We start from the raw sequence: 18,100 nt of genomic DNA, 5'->3' as shown, positions 1-18,100 counted from the left end.
CCCTTGTTGGGCTCCACAGTGACAGTGAGGAGGCTGCTTGGGATTCTCTCTCTCTGCCCTTCCCCTGCTTGCACTCTCTCTCTCTCTCTCTCTCTCAAACTAAATAAATAAACTTAAAAAAAAAAAGTCTTTGCCCAAATGTCACCATCTTAGTAAAATCTTTCCTGAATATTCTACTTTAAAAGCACAACTTCCACCCCAGAACTCTCTCTTCCCCCTCTCTTCCTGTTTCATTTTTCTCTATAGCACTTATCATTCTCAAATATACAATATAACCTCCAGGTCTATTTTACATATTATCTCCCATTACTACAACATAAATTACATGGAAGGCAGATATTTTCATTTATTTTGTTCAATGCTGTGTCCCTTATGTTTAGAAGACTGCTTGCCATATAATAGGTCTTCAGTAAGTAACTATGGAGTGTGTGGTGTGTGTGTGTGTGTGTGTGTGTGTGTGTGTGTAAAATCTTAGGGGAACTTGGTTTCAGATGCTAATCAGAAATCTGCTCTAAGGATGATGTATCTATGAAGTTTATGTGTTCTAATTCTCAATTGTACTTTGTTACACTTAGAGAAAAGACACTCAGGGAGAGACCAAAGTATGGTGAAGTCAAATAGGTCTCTTTTTTATTTATCTTTCTGTTTCTGTGTCATGTGTGTTAAGTCTGTTTTTCCTTCACTGCCTTTCTCTAGGGAGAAAGGAGCTATGTGAACTCCAGGTTGAAGAACCCAGCAGCCCTCAAGCCCCCACTCCCACCCCACCCCCCCACCCCAGCTGCCAGGCTTCCGGAGGAAAAACTCAATATAAACCACCTGGCCAATTACCATCCTAAATTTATGGCACTGTGGGTGGGCTCTCAGGCTAGTAAGTCCCATAGGAAGAAAAAAAAAAAGCCCTGCATAGGTATAGGATCAAAGAGATATTTTATTCACAGGCATAGATGAATAAAAATATCTCAATGTATTATCAGAAAAACACTGGTCATCACGGTCATTATGGCTAAGTTTGGTGTGCAGAAACAGTGGATATCAGCTGCTGTTCTGAGTATTCCAAATTAGTAAGTAGCTAAACCCTACTGTCCATAGGTTCTGGGCAGCATGTGTATGAACTATATCTTCTGTCCTAGAGCTCCAGGGATTTGGGTCCCAGAATGAGAGCTCAGACTTGAGTCTCTTGCTGAGAGAGGAATCATTCCACAAAGTGGAGAGGGGAGAGGCCCTGAGAGAGAAAGTGCAAACACATCACACACATGCAAGAGCTGTGGGCTCAGCAGTAATTTCCCTGACACTTCATTATTCCTTGACTCCGTGTGTGTGTGTGTGTGTGTGTGTGTGTGCACGCACGCGCACGCTGTGTGATGTGTACACAATAGAGGAATGTGGTTCGAGAATACGACCTATTGTTCCATGGTAGCATGTTCAGGGTAGGCGGGAGGTAGAAAGAAAACTAGGAAAGTAAGACTATATCTCTATTGAACAACAACAAAAAAGCCAAAAGAAAAAAACATTTAATAGCCCCCAAGCCACAGGGCACTTGCAAAATGTCATAACTGGATTCCAGGGGACAGAGTACTAGATCTGAAGTCTACAGAAACCCCCAGACCTAACCCCATTTCTGTTTCCTGGCACCAGAAGCATCACTTAACCACTTTTGTTTATGACTGAGAACTTTCCATTTATAAGACTGGGATAAGTGAAAGTACTTCACAGGATTACTGTGAGGGTGAGAAGAAATAATGGAATGAAAGCTTGGAGCACCAGCCTGGGACATGAGAGGTAATCAATAAATACTTGGGGAGATGAATGCTTCTCTATATCGTCCTGTGATATCACGATACTTGTCAAGCTGTTTTATGTCTACCTGTAGCTTTCCTCTCTCATATGATGACTATAAACACCCCTGAGGGTAAGGATTAGATCTCATTTACTTTTGTATCCAACACAAAGGCTTTTAATAAACCTTTGTCAAAGGAGTGAATCATTTTATGCGAAGTAAAGAGCAAAACCAACTAACTCAGATTTATCTTCCGTCTATAATCCTGCACATCTTTAATGGAATAAGATGACAAAAAAGGTTGGGAAAACAGAAGGGCAGAAAATTTCTAGATCCTCAAAACCAGAACTGTGGCTCCCAGATCACCCAGAGAGGGCCAGTGGCCATGCAGGGGTAACAGAATAGCCAGGACCAGTTTTTCCCACAAGGAGCAAATCAAGGCAACTGTAGGGATCTGTGACCATCTTGCCATCATGAAACATACCATCTAGGATCTTTCTTTCTAATTCTGAACATTTCAAGGGAGATGTGAAAGATGGAATCTAGGGGTGCCTGGGTGGCTCAGTCAGTTAAGTGTCTGACTCTTCATTTTGGCTCAGGTCATGATCTCACAATTGGTGAGATCGAGCCCTGAGTCAGGCTCTGTACTGACAGTGTGGAGCCTGCTTAGGATTCTCTCTACACCCCCCCCCCCCACCTCTCCCCTGCTCATGCTCTCTCTCTCAAAATAAACTTTAAAAAAAATTTTTTTAAAGTAAATAGACTTCATATTTTTAGAGCAGTTTTAGATTCACCGGAGAAGGCAAGGAGGCTTTCCCTGTATTCCCGGCTCCCCCTAATGCACAGCCTTCCCCAAAGTCCTGCAACCTACAACTGCACTCTGCGGGAACTTCTGACCACTCCTCCAGGCTCTTCCAAAGCTAACTATTGTCTAACTAACTGCAGGTCATATGAGCCAGCTTCACACTGACCCTGTGCAATTGACAGTACAGGGAATTTATGGCATTTTACATGGAATAAATCGTCCTCCCAAAGACAGGAAGACTCATTTCTCAATATTCCCACAATGATAGGGCAGAAAAAAGCACATGAACATATTTGCCAATAATAAAAACATCTGCCAAAAATAGCAATAACACAAGTTTATTTTCACTGAACATCTATACCTCCTCTCACCCCGGTGAAGTGCTCATCCGAAGTACCAACAAGATGTTAAAAATATTTGCTGAGGGGCACCTGGGTGGCTCAGTCAGTTGAGCATCATCTGATTTCAGCTCAGGTCATGATCTCATGGTTCATTAGTTCAAGCCCCACCACTTTGGCTCAGATCATGAGTTCATGGTTCATGAGTTCGAGTCCCATATTGGGTACACTCCTGTCAGCAGGGAGCCTGCTTCAGATCTTCTGTCTGCATCCCCCACTCCAACTCTGTCCCTCCCCGACTTGCACTCTCTCTCTCTCTCAAAAATACATATTTAAAAAAATACTTGTTGAGTTAAACAGCAAAGGAATGAACGTCTAGTAGGAAAAGTCCATCCATGACTATATTTGACAGTGGACATTAATTAACGTTTGAGGATACCTAGCATAGAGCCTAGAGCCTGGGTAACATGTTCTGAGAACATTTACTGGAGCAAAGAGCATGGGCTCCACAGTCAGACTCCTGGACACCTATATCCTGGTTTGGCCACGTAACGGCTAGGTAACATTAGATATACCATTAACTTCTCTAAGCCTCAGTTTCCTCATCCATAAAATAGGGATTAAAATATGAACTACTTTCTAAGGATGCTGTGAATATAAATAGAATAATGTATGTCTGGAACACAGTAAGCTGTCAGGAAATGGTATACGCTGCTATTATTATTATTATTATTAATTAAATTGAAAAGCAGGTGTGTGTGTGTGTGTGTGTGTGTGTGTGTGTGTGCGCGTGCGCGCGCACGTGTGTGTGTCTGTCTCAGGGGCAGGTGTGAAGGAATGAGTAGAAGGGGACTATCAGAGAAAAGGGAAGAAGAGTGTGGTAGACAAGAGCGTGCCAGGAGTTGCTCTTTGGGCCCAGTTTCCTGTCCTGGCCTAAAATAATCCCACAAGGCCATAGGAAGACAGTGGAAGAAAGAAATCTTTTAGCATGAGGCTCTCCCTTCCTCCCTCTCACTGCCAACCAGACTCCTCAGTACTTACATATTTCCAGCCCAGAGTGGTTTTGCAGTTTTCACAGTAAATGTCTGCAACTGCATGCAATCCTGTTAGCAACACTCGCTCTTCTGCAGGCCCGCAGCCCACATTAACTCTGTGCCAAGGGACAGAGAGAACGGGTAGTTAGTCACACATTCATCATCAGTCATTCAAGCTGAGCTTGCAGCAAAAAAAGAAAAAAAACAACTGAGCACAGATGCCTCAAGAGAAGCCAACACCAAGAAGGGCATCATTTAAGACTGAGAGTGGTAACAATCCTGAAAAGGTAACCACGTGGAAACATCACCATTGAAATGATTTTGAGATCTGCAAGTTCTGATTCAGTGAGCCTATGAAAAATAGTCTTCATGGTTGAGACTTTGCTTGGAATGTTTCTAACTAATGCTTCTAACCCAAGGGGACAAACAGACGGCCACACTGTGAAGACCATGAGCTGAGTCCTCAGCTCAGAGCTTACTGAGGACTGAATGCAGCCAAACATGGCAACATGACATGAGCACCATGTTGTCCCAATTACAAGGATGAACGAGCCCCATATTATCTCAAGCTGAACATGCTAGATTTCCATTCTCACAGTTTATCACGCTTGTGCGAGCTTCATCCTCCTTTCCCAAGTAAGAGGCTATGAATGATGTGCCCAGGAATGATGGAAGGCCCTACAGGCTGCAGTCAGGGGGACTCTTCACTAACCGGGCCTTTCCTCTAGCCTGAGCTCCTGCAGCAGACATCGGGGTCTGTTGTTTGACCTCCCCTCTTCTCCAATGACTCATGGTTATGACCCGGTTATGACCATGGTTAGACCTGGTTATGAAGCCTCCATGATGAGGCTCTCAGAATCACTTCAACTTCTTCTCTGTGAGACTATATAGCCCTCCGATCCTCTTATGTTCTTACTATGGGTAGTAAATGTATACTTTTTAGCCAAAGATGCTGCAAAAAAAAAAAAAAAAAAAAAAAAAAAAAAAAAAAATATATATATATATATATATATATATATATATATATATCCACAAAGATAACTGGCTTCCAATTGTAGAGAATAATGTTCCACAGGGCTTTTATTGTGGCAGAGAAGGCAGGGACCAGTGTTGAATTAACACTGAGGGCTGCTTTTTCCCCACCCTGCAAAATTTGCACCAAACAACGGATGTACCATTCAGAGACACTTACACTGAGTTAAAGAGGTATGCTCGTCCTTGACTTCCTTGGAACGACTGAAATGCAAGAAAACAAATCGACAGTTAGGTATCCATTTCACCCACCCATTTGGAAAACCAGCCTCAAATCACAACAATCATGACCTTCCAGGATTGACACAGCAAAAAAAGAGCACTGAGCCATTTAATAGTCCAGCTGGCAGACAGCATGGGGGAGGACATGAGGGCAGAATAAACAGAGCTAAGAGTTTGGGCCAGCTCACACTTGGACTGTTTTCACTAGCCCAGGTGAGGAGATACAAAAACCAAACTCCACAATAGAATTGAAAACTTCTTCCCTCCTGACACCATCTGTTTTATTAATACCCCCAAGATAATCCACATTGGCCTTTCCTGGATCTTGGTTTCAGGCATCTGTGCTGGCCACAGCTTTCCTCTGAGTTGGCTAGGGAAATCAGTGTGTGCGCTCTTGCTTGCCCTCTTGGTCTAACCCTGCAGAAGACAGCAAAGAATCCCAAGGCAAGAAAGAATAAACCACTAAACCTCACTCCTCACTTCTGGGAGATTCTAACTGCTATGACAGTTATAATCCTCCTAAATTCCTTTTGAGGTGTAAGCAATTTGATCTCTAGGTCACAGGAATGCTCATCAAGCAGCAATCCCATTTTAAATTCTAGCTTAAATATGAGCTTCTTTCTTCCAACTGAAGGGGTAGCAGGCAATAGAGGAAACATGAGCCAGACTTGCCACACAGTTTGGCATCTACTTCCATTAACACAGGCCCTATCTGTGTTTTCCTCCTCTGGTTACATTGAAATGTCTGGCTGACATGAGCCATCCGTGTTCTGCATTGCTGCCTGCATTTTTAATGCGGTCTGACAATCGTACTCTGCATCAAACATCCCAGTCTTCTCTGAAAACCACTCTAAAAACAAACAAATAAGGGACTCTCTCATGACCTCTACTGCTCAGTGGCTGGAGAAATCCGGTGGTGGCTGGTTAATAGATGACCAGAGGGTAGGAGAGAACCAGACAGGACACAGATCACTGCACACCAGACAGCCATTGTCAGAAATGCAGGACTTTAGGGATCAGTGCTGCCAGCCAGAAAGAAAGACAAAATTTTTGACTTGTGGAAAAACTGCCTTTGGGGCAGCTAGATTGCTGGTTGCCCAACAGAAAAATGTACCAGAAGCCTTTGCTCTCAGGTGGAGCTCCAAGAAGCATGCAGATGTTCCCCAGCTGCTGCTCAGACCCAAACCAGCTTTCTTTCCTTTGGGTTTTGGAACATTCCTGAGGAACATAAGAGCTCCAGACTGGAACTGAACATGAATGAGTGTCCCAGCCTCAAAATCTGGAGGTCTGTGCCACGTGTTTGCAAGAGACATGTCCCTGTGACACAGATTATGGATTTGCACAACCTGTTAGTTCAACCTTGGAGCACTAGGCACCCAAGCACTGCCAGGGTAGCAAAAGCCTCACAATCTGGCCCCACCAACCTCTGCGGTCTCTTCTCTTGCTGGAGTGTCCTTTGCTCTAGTCAGGCCGAACCACGTGCAATTCCTGGAATTTTGCGTTTCAACAACTTTGCCCACGATATTCCTTCAGATGGGGAGGCTCTTCCACCTGACCTATGCTAGGCCTGGGCTCAGCTTCCTCTCTTTCGTAAGGCTTTCCCCGACCCCTCCCCCCAGAAGACGCACGTGTTGGCACCCATGTACTGGACACCTCTTGCTCCTTGTCTGTTCCTCTTTCTTAGTCCTTCACATACTGGATCTAATTTATCCACTTATTTTCTAACTCCTTCACTAGATCATGAGCTGCCTGAAGGTACAGGCCATGTCTTCTTCACTGTCTCTCTGAACCCCTACCACACAGCACATGATCTGACATACTGTAGGTTTTATTATTTATCCCACAGCTAAATTGCCTCTGTTTGCCTTGTTTTCTTTAAACAGTTTTATTGATGTATAACTGACATAATAAAGTGTGCATATTTTTTTAAATATTTATTTATTTTTGAGAGAGAGAGACAGAGCATGAGCAAGGGAAGGACAGAGAGAGAGGGAGACACGGAATCTGAAGCAGGCTCCAGGCTCTTGGCTGACAGCACAGAGCCCAATGTGGAGCTCAAACTCATGAATCATGAGATCATGATCTGAGTCAAAATAGGACTCAACCTACTGAGCCACCCAGGCATCCTTAAACTGTACATATTTAATGTGTACTATCTGTATGTACCTGTGAAAACATCACCGCAATCAAGAATATGGACCCGAAAGTTTCCTCTTGTCTGTCTTCATCATATATAGCCTTTTCCTCCCCTCCTTGTCCCTTTCCCCACTCATCCACAGGCAGCTGCTGCTGTCACTACAGTTTGTATTTTCTGTTTTCTTATAAATGAAAATCACACCCTTTGTAGGGTTTTTTGGTCTGGCTTCTCTCATGCAGCATAATTCTTTTAATATTCATCCATGTTGTTGCATTTTATCAAAAGATGCTTCCCTTTTTATTGCTGAGTTATTCCATTCTATGGATTTACAAAATTCCTTTATATTTGGTTTTTGATAAAGGATTTAGACTAGTCCACCTCCAAGTCCCCTCACAGCTCCAAAATTATACTTCTTATGATTCCATGGTTCTAAGTTATGGATAATCAGGAGAATCATCCTCTAAGAAACATTTGTTATGAACTTCAAGTTCAGTGCTTAGAAAAATGGGGCTATGGGAAAACAAATGCTAGAAGAAAGCAGACAGGAAAATGACAACATAAAGCAACACAGCTCCACCATCTGTAACCAGACAGATGGATTTGTTTATCAAAGAAATCTGTTTATCAAATTTGTTTATCAAAGAAATATAGATTATCTACTATGTCTAGGCATAGGCAGGAATGCAGGGAGAGAGGCAGCATTGTAAGACTTTCCAGGGTAGTAGTATTCCCAGAACATATACAAGACAATCAGGGTAGGGAAAAAACACTAAATTTTTAAACTATTTTTATCTCTAAAAACAAGCAAACAAACAAAACCAGAGTTTCAACAAACAGCCATAGAGATTGCCACTGGGATCTTCCCTGGGCTAGTATGTGCCATCTGTGTACAGAAATCTACAAGGAGGTGTGGGGCTCTCACTGAATGTGTGTGTGGCACTGACAATGGTACCCTTCAGCCTGTGCTTTTAGCATATTGTGAATACTGTTGTTTCTGTGCAATAGGATGACAATAGTGAGACTTAGCTTGTAAAAACAGGATATTTGAACAGTAGGATCCTTGCAATTTTTTTTGTAATAGGATAGAGCACCACAAAGAGGTTCACGCTTATATCAAAGTACTTAAAAATGTAAAGATAAGTTATGCCTTTTTCTTCTGCAAAAAGATGAGCATTCCAAGCTGGGCTTTGCAGTAAAAAGTAGCTGCCAGTAGTACGGTACTCTGCGATATTTTCCAAAGAATAAATTCGCTAAATCTACCCCTTCAAAGTAAAGGTGACATTTTAACAGGGAATGGGAATGTAACTTGTTTTCAAAGGGAATTTGTGCTATGGAGAGAACTGGTATTTGGCAATGTTTTCATTTAATATGCTCTTTGTAGTTTAGAATTGATATGACTATATAAAAATTGATTCAAAACGAATGATATTGAGAAGATAATGCAGGTGGAAATCTTTGTGTTAGAAAAGATGCTACCCCAGAAACAATTTATAAAAGAAAAAGACTGCTAAACGAACTTCATCAAAATTTTTAAACTTTTACTCTGAAAAATAGTTAAAGAGGAAAAGTTAAGCCATAGACTGGGAGAAAATATCCGGAAATCACATATATGACAAAGCGTTTGTATCTGAAATATATAAAGAATGCTTAAAACTCAACAATAAGAAAGAAAAAACCCAATTTTTAAAATGAGCAAAAGAGGACATGCCTGGCTGGCTCACTTGGTTAAGTGTCCAACTTGGGCTCAGGTCATGATCTCACAGTTAGTGAGTTCAAGCTCTTTGTCGGGCTCTGTGCTGACAGCTCAGAGACTAGAGCTTGCTTCAGATCCTGTGTCTCCCTCACTCTCTGCCCCTCCCCCGCTCATGCTCTGTTTCTGTTTCTCTCTCTCTCTCTCTCTCTGTCTCTCAAAAATGAATGTCAATTTTTTTTTTAATGAGCAAAAGAAACTCTCTGCTTCTCCCCATTCTCCCCAATGTACCAGACATTGGCATCTTCTGGTACAGTGCCAGCAACATTCGAGACAGGATGGTGAAGGCTGGAATACATAGATTTGGCCATATTGGGTGCCTGGTCACCAGGGCTGCTTTTACCTCTGGCAAAGTGGATACTGTCACCATCAATGCCCCTTTCATTGATCTCGACTACATGGTCTACATGTTCTAGTATGATTCCACCCATGGCAAATTCCCTGGCACAGTCAAAACTGAGAATAGGAAACTTGTCATGAATGGAAAGCCCATCTCCATCTTCCAGGAGCAAGACCCAGCCAGTATCAAATATGGTGATGCTGATGCTGAGTATGTTGTGGAGTCCACTGGGGTCTTCACCACCATGAAGAAGGCTGGGGCCAAGAGGGTCATCATCTCTGCCCCTTCTGCTAATGCCCCATGTCTGATGGATATGAACCATAAGAAGTATGACAACTCCCTCAACCTTGTCAGCAATGCCCCCTGCACCACCAAAGGCTTGGCCTCTCTGGCCAAGGTCATCCATGACAACTTTGGCATTGTGGAGGGACTCATGACCAGTCCATGCCATCACTTCCAACCAGAAAACTATGGACAGCCCCTCTGCGAAGCAGTGGCGTGATGGCCAAAAGGTTGCCCAGAACATCATCTTTGCTTCCAGTGGTACTGCCAAGGCTGTAGGCAAGGTCATCCTTATGCTAAACGAGAAGCTCACTGGCATGGACTTCCTATCCCCACTTACAACATGTCAATAATGGATCTGACCTGCTACCTGGAGAAAGCTGCCAAATATGATGACATCAAGAAGGTGGTAAAGCAGGCATCAGAGGGCTCCCTCAAGGGTATTCTGGGTTACAGTGAGGAACAGGTTGTCTCCTGAAACTTTAACAGTGACACCCACCCTTCCATCTTTGATGCTGGGGCTGGCATTTCCCTTAATGACCACTGTGTCAATCTCATTTCCTGGTATGAAAATGAATTTGGCTATAGCCACCAGATGGTGGGCCTTATGGTCCACAAGGCCTCCAAGGAGTAAGAGCCCACTGGACCACCAGACCCAGCAAGAGGAAGAAGTAGAGAGAGGCCCTCAGCTGCTGAGGAGTCCTTGCCCCAACTCATCCCCCAACACACTTGAGAATCTCCTGACTTCCAGTTTCCATCCCAGACCCTCTGAAAAAGGGGAGGGACTTGGAGAGCCCTACTTTATCATATATCATCAATAAAGTATACTGTACCTAGTCAAAAATATTAAACGTTTTAAAAATTTTAAATAAGGGGCGCATGGGTGGCTCAGTTGGTTGAGCGTCCGACTTCGGCCCAGGTTATGATCCCATGCTTCGTGGGTTCAAGCCCCACGTCAGGCTCTGTGTTGACAGCTCAGAGCTTGGAGCCTGCTTCAGATTCTGTGTCTCCATCTGTTTCTGCCCCTCCCCCACTCTGTCTCCCAAAAATAAACATTTAAAAAATTTTTTTTTAATTTTTTAAATAAAATATAAAATGAGCAAAAGATCTGAACAGAATTCCCCCAAAATAAACAGATAGCAAACAGTCACATGAAAAGATGCTCAGCATCATTAGTCATTGGGGAAAGTGCAAATTAAAAATACAATGAGAAATCACCACACACCTATTAGAATGGTGAAAACTTTTTAAGCTGACAAAAACAAGTGCTGTCAAAAATGTGTAGGGGCGCCTGTGTGGCCCAGTTGGTTAAGAGGCTGACTTCAGCTCAGGTCATGATCTTACTTTTGTGGGTGGGTTCAAGCCCCGTGTCTGTGCTGACAGCTCAGAGCCTGGAACCTGCTTCAGATTCTGTGTTTCCCTCTCTTTCTGCCCCTCATCTGCTCACACTCCGTCTCTCTCTCCTTCAAAAATAAATAAACATCCAAAAAAAAAAAAAAAAAAGAATGTGTAGCAACTGGAAGTCTTTTATCCATTGCAAAACAGCATAGCCACTGTGGACAAGAATTTTGTGGTTTCATTTACCCAGGTTAATTGAAAATCTATGTTCAAAAAAAAAAAAAAAAAAAAAAAAGAAAATCTATGTTCATGTAAAAACCTGGAGGAGAATTTTTTCAGAGCAGCTTTATTCATAATTGTCCCAAACTGGAAACAACCTAAATGTCTCTCAGTTGGTGAATGGATAAACTGATACCTCCCATTTAATAGTAGTCTTTAATAAAAGGGGACAACCTGTTGATACACATAACAACATGGATGAATTTGAAATGTATCAGACTAAGATCAGTGGTTGCCAAAGGTTATGGGTAAAGGGAGAGTTTCACTATAAGGAGTAACATGGGAGATGGAATTGTGATCTTCATTATGGGGGTTACAAGACCATATATTTGTCAAAAGTCATAAGACTCTATACCAAAGAGTGAACTTTACTTTGCAAAATTAAAAAAAAAAAAAAAAATTAAGCCAATAAAAGTAAGTCGTCTCTGAAATCTCCCATCTGTACACTGTTTCTTTTTTTAGTGTTTATTTATTTTTGAGACAGAGACAGAGCATGAACAGGGGAGGGGCAGAGAGAGAGAGGGAGACACAGAAACTGAAACAGGCTCCAGGCTCCGAGCTGTCAGCACAGAGCCCAACGCGGGGCTCAAACCCACGAACTGTGAGATCATGACCTGAGCCGAAGTCGGACGCTTAACCGACTGAGCCACCCAGGCGCCCCTACTCTGTGTTTCTATATTTGTACAATTAGGAATTATAAACAATTTCCTAATACTCTACTTAAAAGTATTCCAAACAAAGAGTCTCAGAGGGGTTTGAAGCCTTGTTAAAAAATATTTTTCTGCAAGTTTGCAAGAGCAAGCACGAAGTTCAGCAAAAACCTTTGTGTGATTGGATAAAATGGGTTGGATTGCAGGAATCATGATTTTCATAAGCACAGACATGCTCATGTTGCATTTGAACCTACCTTTCTTTGTAAGGGACTTTTTGACAAGGGAAATTGTTTAACTGAAGCACTGAAATATACTCTCATTAAGACATACCTTAGAATTAACTGTATCAGAAAGTGATTAACGGTAATTTTTTTTAAAAAAGAGCATGTTAAACCATACCTTCAATAAATAAGATTTGAAAACATATTTGTAATTGTTTTTTCTTCCTTTTAAATTATATTAATTATTTAAAATGTCTTTGAATATATGTTTCTAATGTATATATTACATAGAAGTACATGATACCACTTATAAGCTAAATATCCATATATTAGGAGTATATACTCAAACATCTTACTAATAGTGGTATGTGATTTTTAAAGTTTTGGGGGTACCTGGGTGGCTCAGTCGGTTAAGCGTCTGACTTTGGGTCAGGTCATGATCTCACTGTTTGTGGGTTCGAGCCCCCCGCGTCGGGCTCTATGCTGACAGCTCGGAGTCTGGAGCCTGCTTCGAATTCTGTCTCCTCGCTCTCTGCCCCTCCCCTGCTTGCATTCTGTCTCTCTCTCTCTCTCTCTCTCTCTCTCTCTCTCTCTCTCTCCCTCTCTCTCTCTCTCTCTCTCAAAAATAAATAAACATTAAAAAAAACTTTTTTTAAAGTTTGGAGACCGCTGCTCCGGGGGTTTCTGTCTACTTCAGGGCAGGACCTACGACTAATTTCCTCTAGCCTGGCATAGCTTAGAAGCCCTAGAGAGTAGGGGTGGGAGAGGACACAGGGCATAGAAAAGAATGACAGCCAGGCCCAGAGGTGCCTCTCAGGGCCATTCTGGTTCCTCCAGGCCTGTTCTACGAAAGTCAGCTTGCAGAGGCCCACACTCTGCAATGAGCTGTCTTGGAGGCAATATCTACTCAGGTACCCCTTGAATAACTGCGCACCTGTTTCCTCAGCCTGGTACTCAGGACCAGCTGAATTTCCTGGGGCAAGACTTGGGAAGCTCTTCTACCATGGCTTCCACTCTGGGCCTCTGCCAAGTCAACATTTATGATGGGAAAAACAGCCATTGAGAACAACAGGCATCTTGCAAATAGACAGAGACAAGAATAGCCCTGGCTGGGTCACTGTATCCTGTGGGGCCCAGCCCAGCCTGGCATAACCAGGCACAGCCTGGCACTCTCTTGAGGGAGGGTGGTACCAAAGGTGGGGAGACTGAAAGGAAGTTAAGGAAGCAATTAGAATGAAGCAAACAGAATTTCAGCCCAGGAGATCCCAAACAGACTGTCAGACACATTTGTTTGCTGTCATTACTGCTAGGCAACAAGACAGCTCTTTTCCATGTTGTGTATCAACCAAGGCTGGTGTTCAGGACTCCAGGAAAGGTTTTCTGTTGTTGTTGTTGTTGTTGTTGTTGTTGTTGTTCGTGGTGGTGGTGGTGGTGGTGGTGGTGTGTGTGTGCGTGTGTGTGTGTGTGTGTGTGTGTTTAAATTACACAACGCTTTTCTTCTGTCCTTTAAAGGAAAGTAATAGTTCTAGGCCCAGCCCTTCCAGCCAGCTCAAAGGAACGGAAAGCGCTTTGAGTTTCCTGTTTAGTATCCATAACCACTGATTTCTGGCCCCTTTGAAAGTCTGGAAGGCAGCAATTCCTTCCAAAAGTAGGAGGACCATTGAAAATGAATACTTTTGGAGGGGGAGCAGGAATGGCAAAAGAGCAAACATGTGGGTTCCTTCCCCTTGGTACAGGCACAAGTCCTCATGCTTGAGCAGACTCAAGCATGAAGTCCTCCTAGCATGAAGCAGAGCCTCTCCAACATAGGCCCTCTTCTCTCACTCGGAAGGCCAACCGTTTTCAACTGAGCATGTGTTGTCTCAGGAGATGAAGGACACAGATGTCCACCCAACTGCAATATCTGGGAGTGAGGAGCAAATGTGCATTCGTAAGAGGATCTAGTCCTGGCATCAGAAAATCAGGATCAAATCTTGGTTTTACAACTACAACTTATTAGCTACTTGACCTTGGGAGAATTATTCAGCCTCTCTCAACTTCCACATCTTTTACATCAGTGGATGGAAACAATGCCTATTTCATAAGGGTTCTGAGGATAATAAGTAAAACAAGGTAAATGAAGTCCAGAGTAAAAGGAAGTTCAGTTCTCTATCTTTCCTCTTTGGCCTGTTCAGAAGCCTAGAAAAGAGAGATGAAAAGGCCGATTCTAATCTACTTGTGTTTAGAAAATCCTTTTCTTTGGTAACTATGATCTCCCCCTTTCTCTATTATGACAAAAGGCAAATGTTCCACTCTTTGCAACTCAATGTCTCCATAAAAATGGAGGGATAAGACTGAAGCTCCCCATGATCCTTTCCAGTCATGTTCTGTGAATTCTTTAAAGCACTTAGCGCTTGCTTTTCCATCCTACCATCCACAGGCAGTGCGAATTACATGGGCTTCAAAGAAGTAGAGTGCTAGAGTTTGAACCCTGGCTTTGCCATGTACCAGCTACAGCCACTAACTTGAGCAAGCCAATTAACTACTCTGAGACCAGATTTCCTAATCTGTAAAATGGGCACAATAAAATCGTATTCACACTCACACCAGCTTTCTATGAGAAATAAATGATACTGTGTATGAAAAAAAGTTCTCCATAAACTTCAAGGCTTTATATATATTTCGTTGTTGCTGTTACAATTTATTTTTATTATATAGCTATAAAAGAACTTATTAGTACAAACATAAAGTTGAGTTCATTTTAACTGAAATATAATTCACATTACCATAAAAGTCATCCTTTTTATATGATTCAGTGGCTCTTGATATATTCATAAGGTTGTGCAATCGTCACCACTATCTAATTCCAGAACATTTCCACACTCCAAAAAGAAATCTCATATTGTACCAGTCAACTTCCATGTCCCCTGCCCCAACCCTGACAACCACAAATCTACCCTCTGTCTCCACGTATTTGCTGAAGGCACTATATACCACACTATATACTATCTCAGCAAGAAGGTAGCAGAAGTATTAGGTAGAGATACAAAGGAGGGTTAGCAAACCCCCTGCCCTTGGGGTGTTGGTTAAACATCCCACCTCGGCAGGTCTGACACTCTGCTGGGGAAGGCCAGGTCAGTCTTTTCTCCTCTCTCATTCTTTTTCCATCCATTGTCAAGCCCAGTGGAGCTTACCATTTAGGGTCAGGGTAAGCCATAGGCTCCATTCCAAAGAGCTGAAACCCATGGCGAATAATACTGGGTCCTGTTTGGATTTCACTCTTGAGGAAGCACATGGAGAAAGCACATAATAAAGAATAATGAAAATGATGAAAACTTCCAGAATTAGAACCCAAGTGCAACTTAAAGAGATTAGGAGAGTTTAGCTAAGAGGGAAGAAGATTAAAGGGGATTTCTTCCATTTTCTCTGAAAGAAACAGACAAGGAAATGGACATAGATGGAAATAAGAGAGACTTGGGTTAATTATAAGGGAAGAATTTCCTGACTCTGTATGATTTCAACACTAGGACACAGGTCACTAGGAAAGATGAGGAAAGAACAAAGCCATTTATATGTGTTTATCGTTTACCAAAAGCTTTCACATATCTGTCTAGAAACGTTGACATGGGGTAGAAAGTCATGTGCACTGACTAGGGGCAGAAGCATGGCCTCCTACAGGCCTCCTCCCCTGGCTCTAAGTTTTGTAGGTCTCCGTTCACTCTCACATTCCCTAAACAGATGGAGGGAGGGGTTGGGAAAGGACTGGCTCTAAAGGAGGAAATATCTGCTGTGTGGAGTCATAAAATTCCAAGGGCATGGGAGCATACATGATGCAAATGATGCAAGCAACGAATGGCAGACACAAAAGGTGCTGAGCGGTCTGGGCGCCACGTTTTATTGCTTAACGGGGGATATTCTGGGATCTAAGTCATTTAACGATCAGACCATTTACATTCACCTTCCTGTTGGCCTATATGAAACAGACTGCTTTTAGGGATGGACCTAGAATAGAGAAATGGAATGGAAACAGAATGGCATAAAGAGCCTGCAAAGTCAGCTCCCTCATGGTGTCATGTCTGCCTGATGTTCAGTGGAAAGGATGCAGGCTTGGGAGCAAGCTGTGTAACCTTGAGCAAGTCATTCTGAGCCTCAGGGCCCCATCCACAAAAGGGAGAAACACAACGCCCTATTCCAAAAGGATGTTGTATTAAATGAATGCCTGTACGTAAAGCACAGTGCCTGGCTCATGAAACAGCATTTAATAAATGTTTGTTTCCTTTCACACCACCACAGGCCTTCTGGATGTAAAACGGGATTTGCTGGACCAGTCTGGAAGAGCTGGGCTGTCTCACCAGTGCTTCCCCAGACTCTCTACCAAACCCCCTACAGCCACAGACCCCCACAGCTCCTCTCCCACACCTCTCCAAGTTGTTCTAAGGGCCTCAGATGTGGTTTGGGGCCGTGGGGCTGTTCTTTGTTGAACCAAGAGCAGATAAGACTCCCTTAGTTTGTGGCAAAGGGTTAGGACAGTAGATGCCAATATAAACATGCAGCCAGTGGGAAAACAGATGCCGCCAGCTCTCAACATCCTGCATTGGCTCCTTGCTCTCCATAGAGAAGTCACAGAAAACATGCATTCTTCAGAAAGACAAAGAGCAGGGGATTCCCATAATCAGACAAACTCCATTCTCTACAGAAGAAAGCTGGACATGTCACCCTCACTAGGTCTGTTTGGGGAGACTGACCTCTGAGTTAAGAGACTAGAGGTAGTGGAATCAGAATGTAATAGCAGGCAGTCATTAATACTGGGGCCTCTGCAGTTCACTTCAAATATAAAACTAAAACTTTTAAGGGGGCTGAAATAATGGAACTTAAATTTCTCTCAAAACCATCAGGTCTCTGAAAATAATTCACTATGAGCTGCTAAAATTAAGAAGATAATGCAAGTTGGGGGTGCCTGGGTGGCTCAGTTGGTTGAGCATCCGACTTTGGCTCAGGTCATGATCTCGTGGTTTGTCAGTTTGAGCCCCGCGTTGGGCTCTGTGCTGACAGCTCGGAGCCTGAAGCCTGCTTCGGATTCTGTGTCTCTCTCTCTCTCTCTGCCCCTTCCCCGCTCATGCTCTGTCTCCATCTCTCAAAAATAGACAAACATTAAAAGCAGAAGAAGAAGATGATAATGCAAGTTAATATACCTAGGAAGGACAAATACCAATTTTTGGATTTATGTTTCAATCTATACTTCTGTTTCCAAAGCCAACTAGACACCAGAAAATGAAATGTCCTCACACTACAAAAGATATCTGATGTCAGTGGGTAAAACCTCAGACTCTCAAGGTAAGTCTTCCCCTGCAACCAATCCAGGCAAAAAGACCAGAAAAGGCTTCAGAAACTGAAGCCACACACTATGGTGGGGGTGCTCTAAAAACCTTTTCTAACAAGCAATCACTGTAGTGAAATTGGAGAGTTTATAGAAGAAATTAAGCAGGCTCATTCAATTGGAAATTGTGAAATAATAACAGTACAGTTGTATACAGTGCTTACTATGTATATAGTGCTTACCATATGCCAGGCAAGATTCAAATTGTTTTACATAAACCAAGTAACTTAATCTGCTACTGATCTGATGAAGTAGGTACAATCGTTGTCCCCATTTTACAGATGAGAAAATTAAGTCCATGGTCAAACAACAAATAGATGACAGAGACCAGGGAGTCTGGTTCCAAAGTCTAAGGGAGAATGAAGATGGGATAACAAGGGTGTTGTCCAGGTGACTCACTAAAAGAAAGGAGCCTAACAGAATTAGACTAATACTGACATCAGAATGCACAAAGCACTTTCACACACATTAACTAATTCAATCTGTAAAACAGCAGAGGAAACTGAAACCCAGGGCTGTTCAAGTGACTTTCCCAG

General features: G+C 42.8%; 1 protein-coding gene and 1 pseudogene across 2 annotated transcripts in view; one reads left to right on the top strand and one right to left on the bottom strand.

Annotated features, from left to right (window-relative positions):
• Positions 1-18,100, bottom strand: part of YPEL2 (yippee like 2) — a 65,188-nt gene that overhangs the window by 5,226 nt on the left and 41,862 nt on the right. For both annotated transcript variants that reach the window (XM_019431066.2, XM_053892941.1), the window contains exons 3-4: positions 5,147-5,190; positions 3,962-4,070 (exon numbers count right to left, since the gene is read on the bottom strand). In XM_019431066.2, coding sequence (XP_019286611.1) covers positions 3,962-4,070; positions 5,147-5,190 — 153 coding nt within the window. The remainder of the gene's footprint in view (positions 1-3,961; positions 4,071-5,146; positions 5,191-18,100) is intronic.
• On the top strand, positions 9,374-10,351 carry LOC109256107 (glyceraldehyde-3-phosphate dehydrogenase-like; annotated as a pseudogene).

Source organism: Panthera pardus, unplaced genomic scaffold (assembly GCF_024362965.1).
Source record: "Panthera pardus isolate Hobbes unplaced genomic scaffold, ASM2436296v1 HiC_scaffold_3, whole genome shotgun sequence".
Taxonomy (NCBI): domain Eukaryota; kingdom Metazoa; phylum Chordata; class Mammalia; order Carnivora; family Felidae; genus Panthera; species Panthera pardus.
Note: the sequence above shows the minus strand (reverse complement) of the source record. Positions and strands in the feature narration are given on the sequence as shown.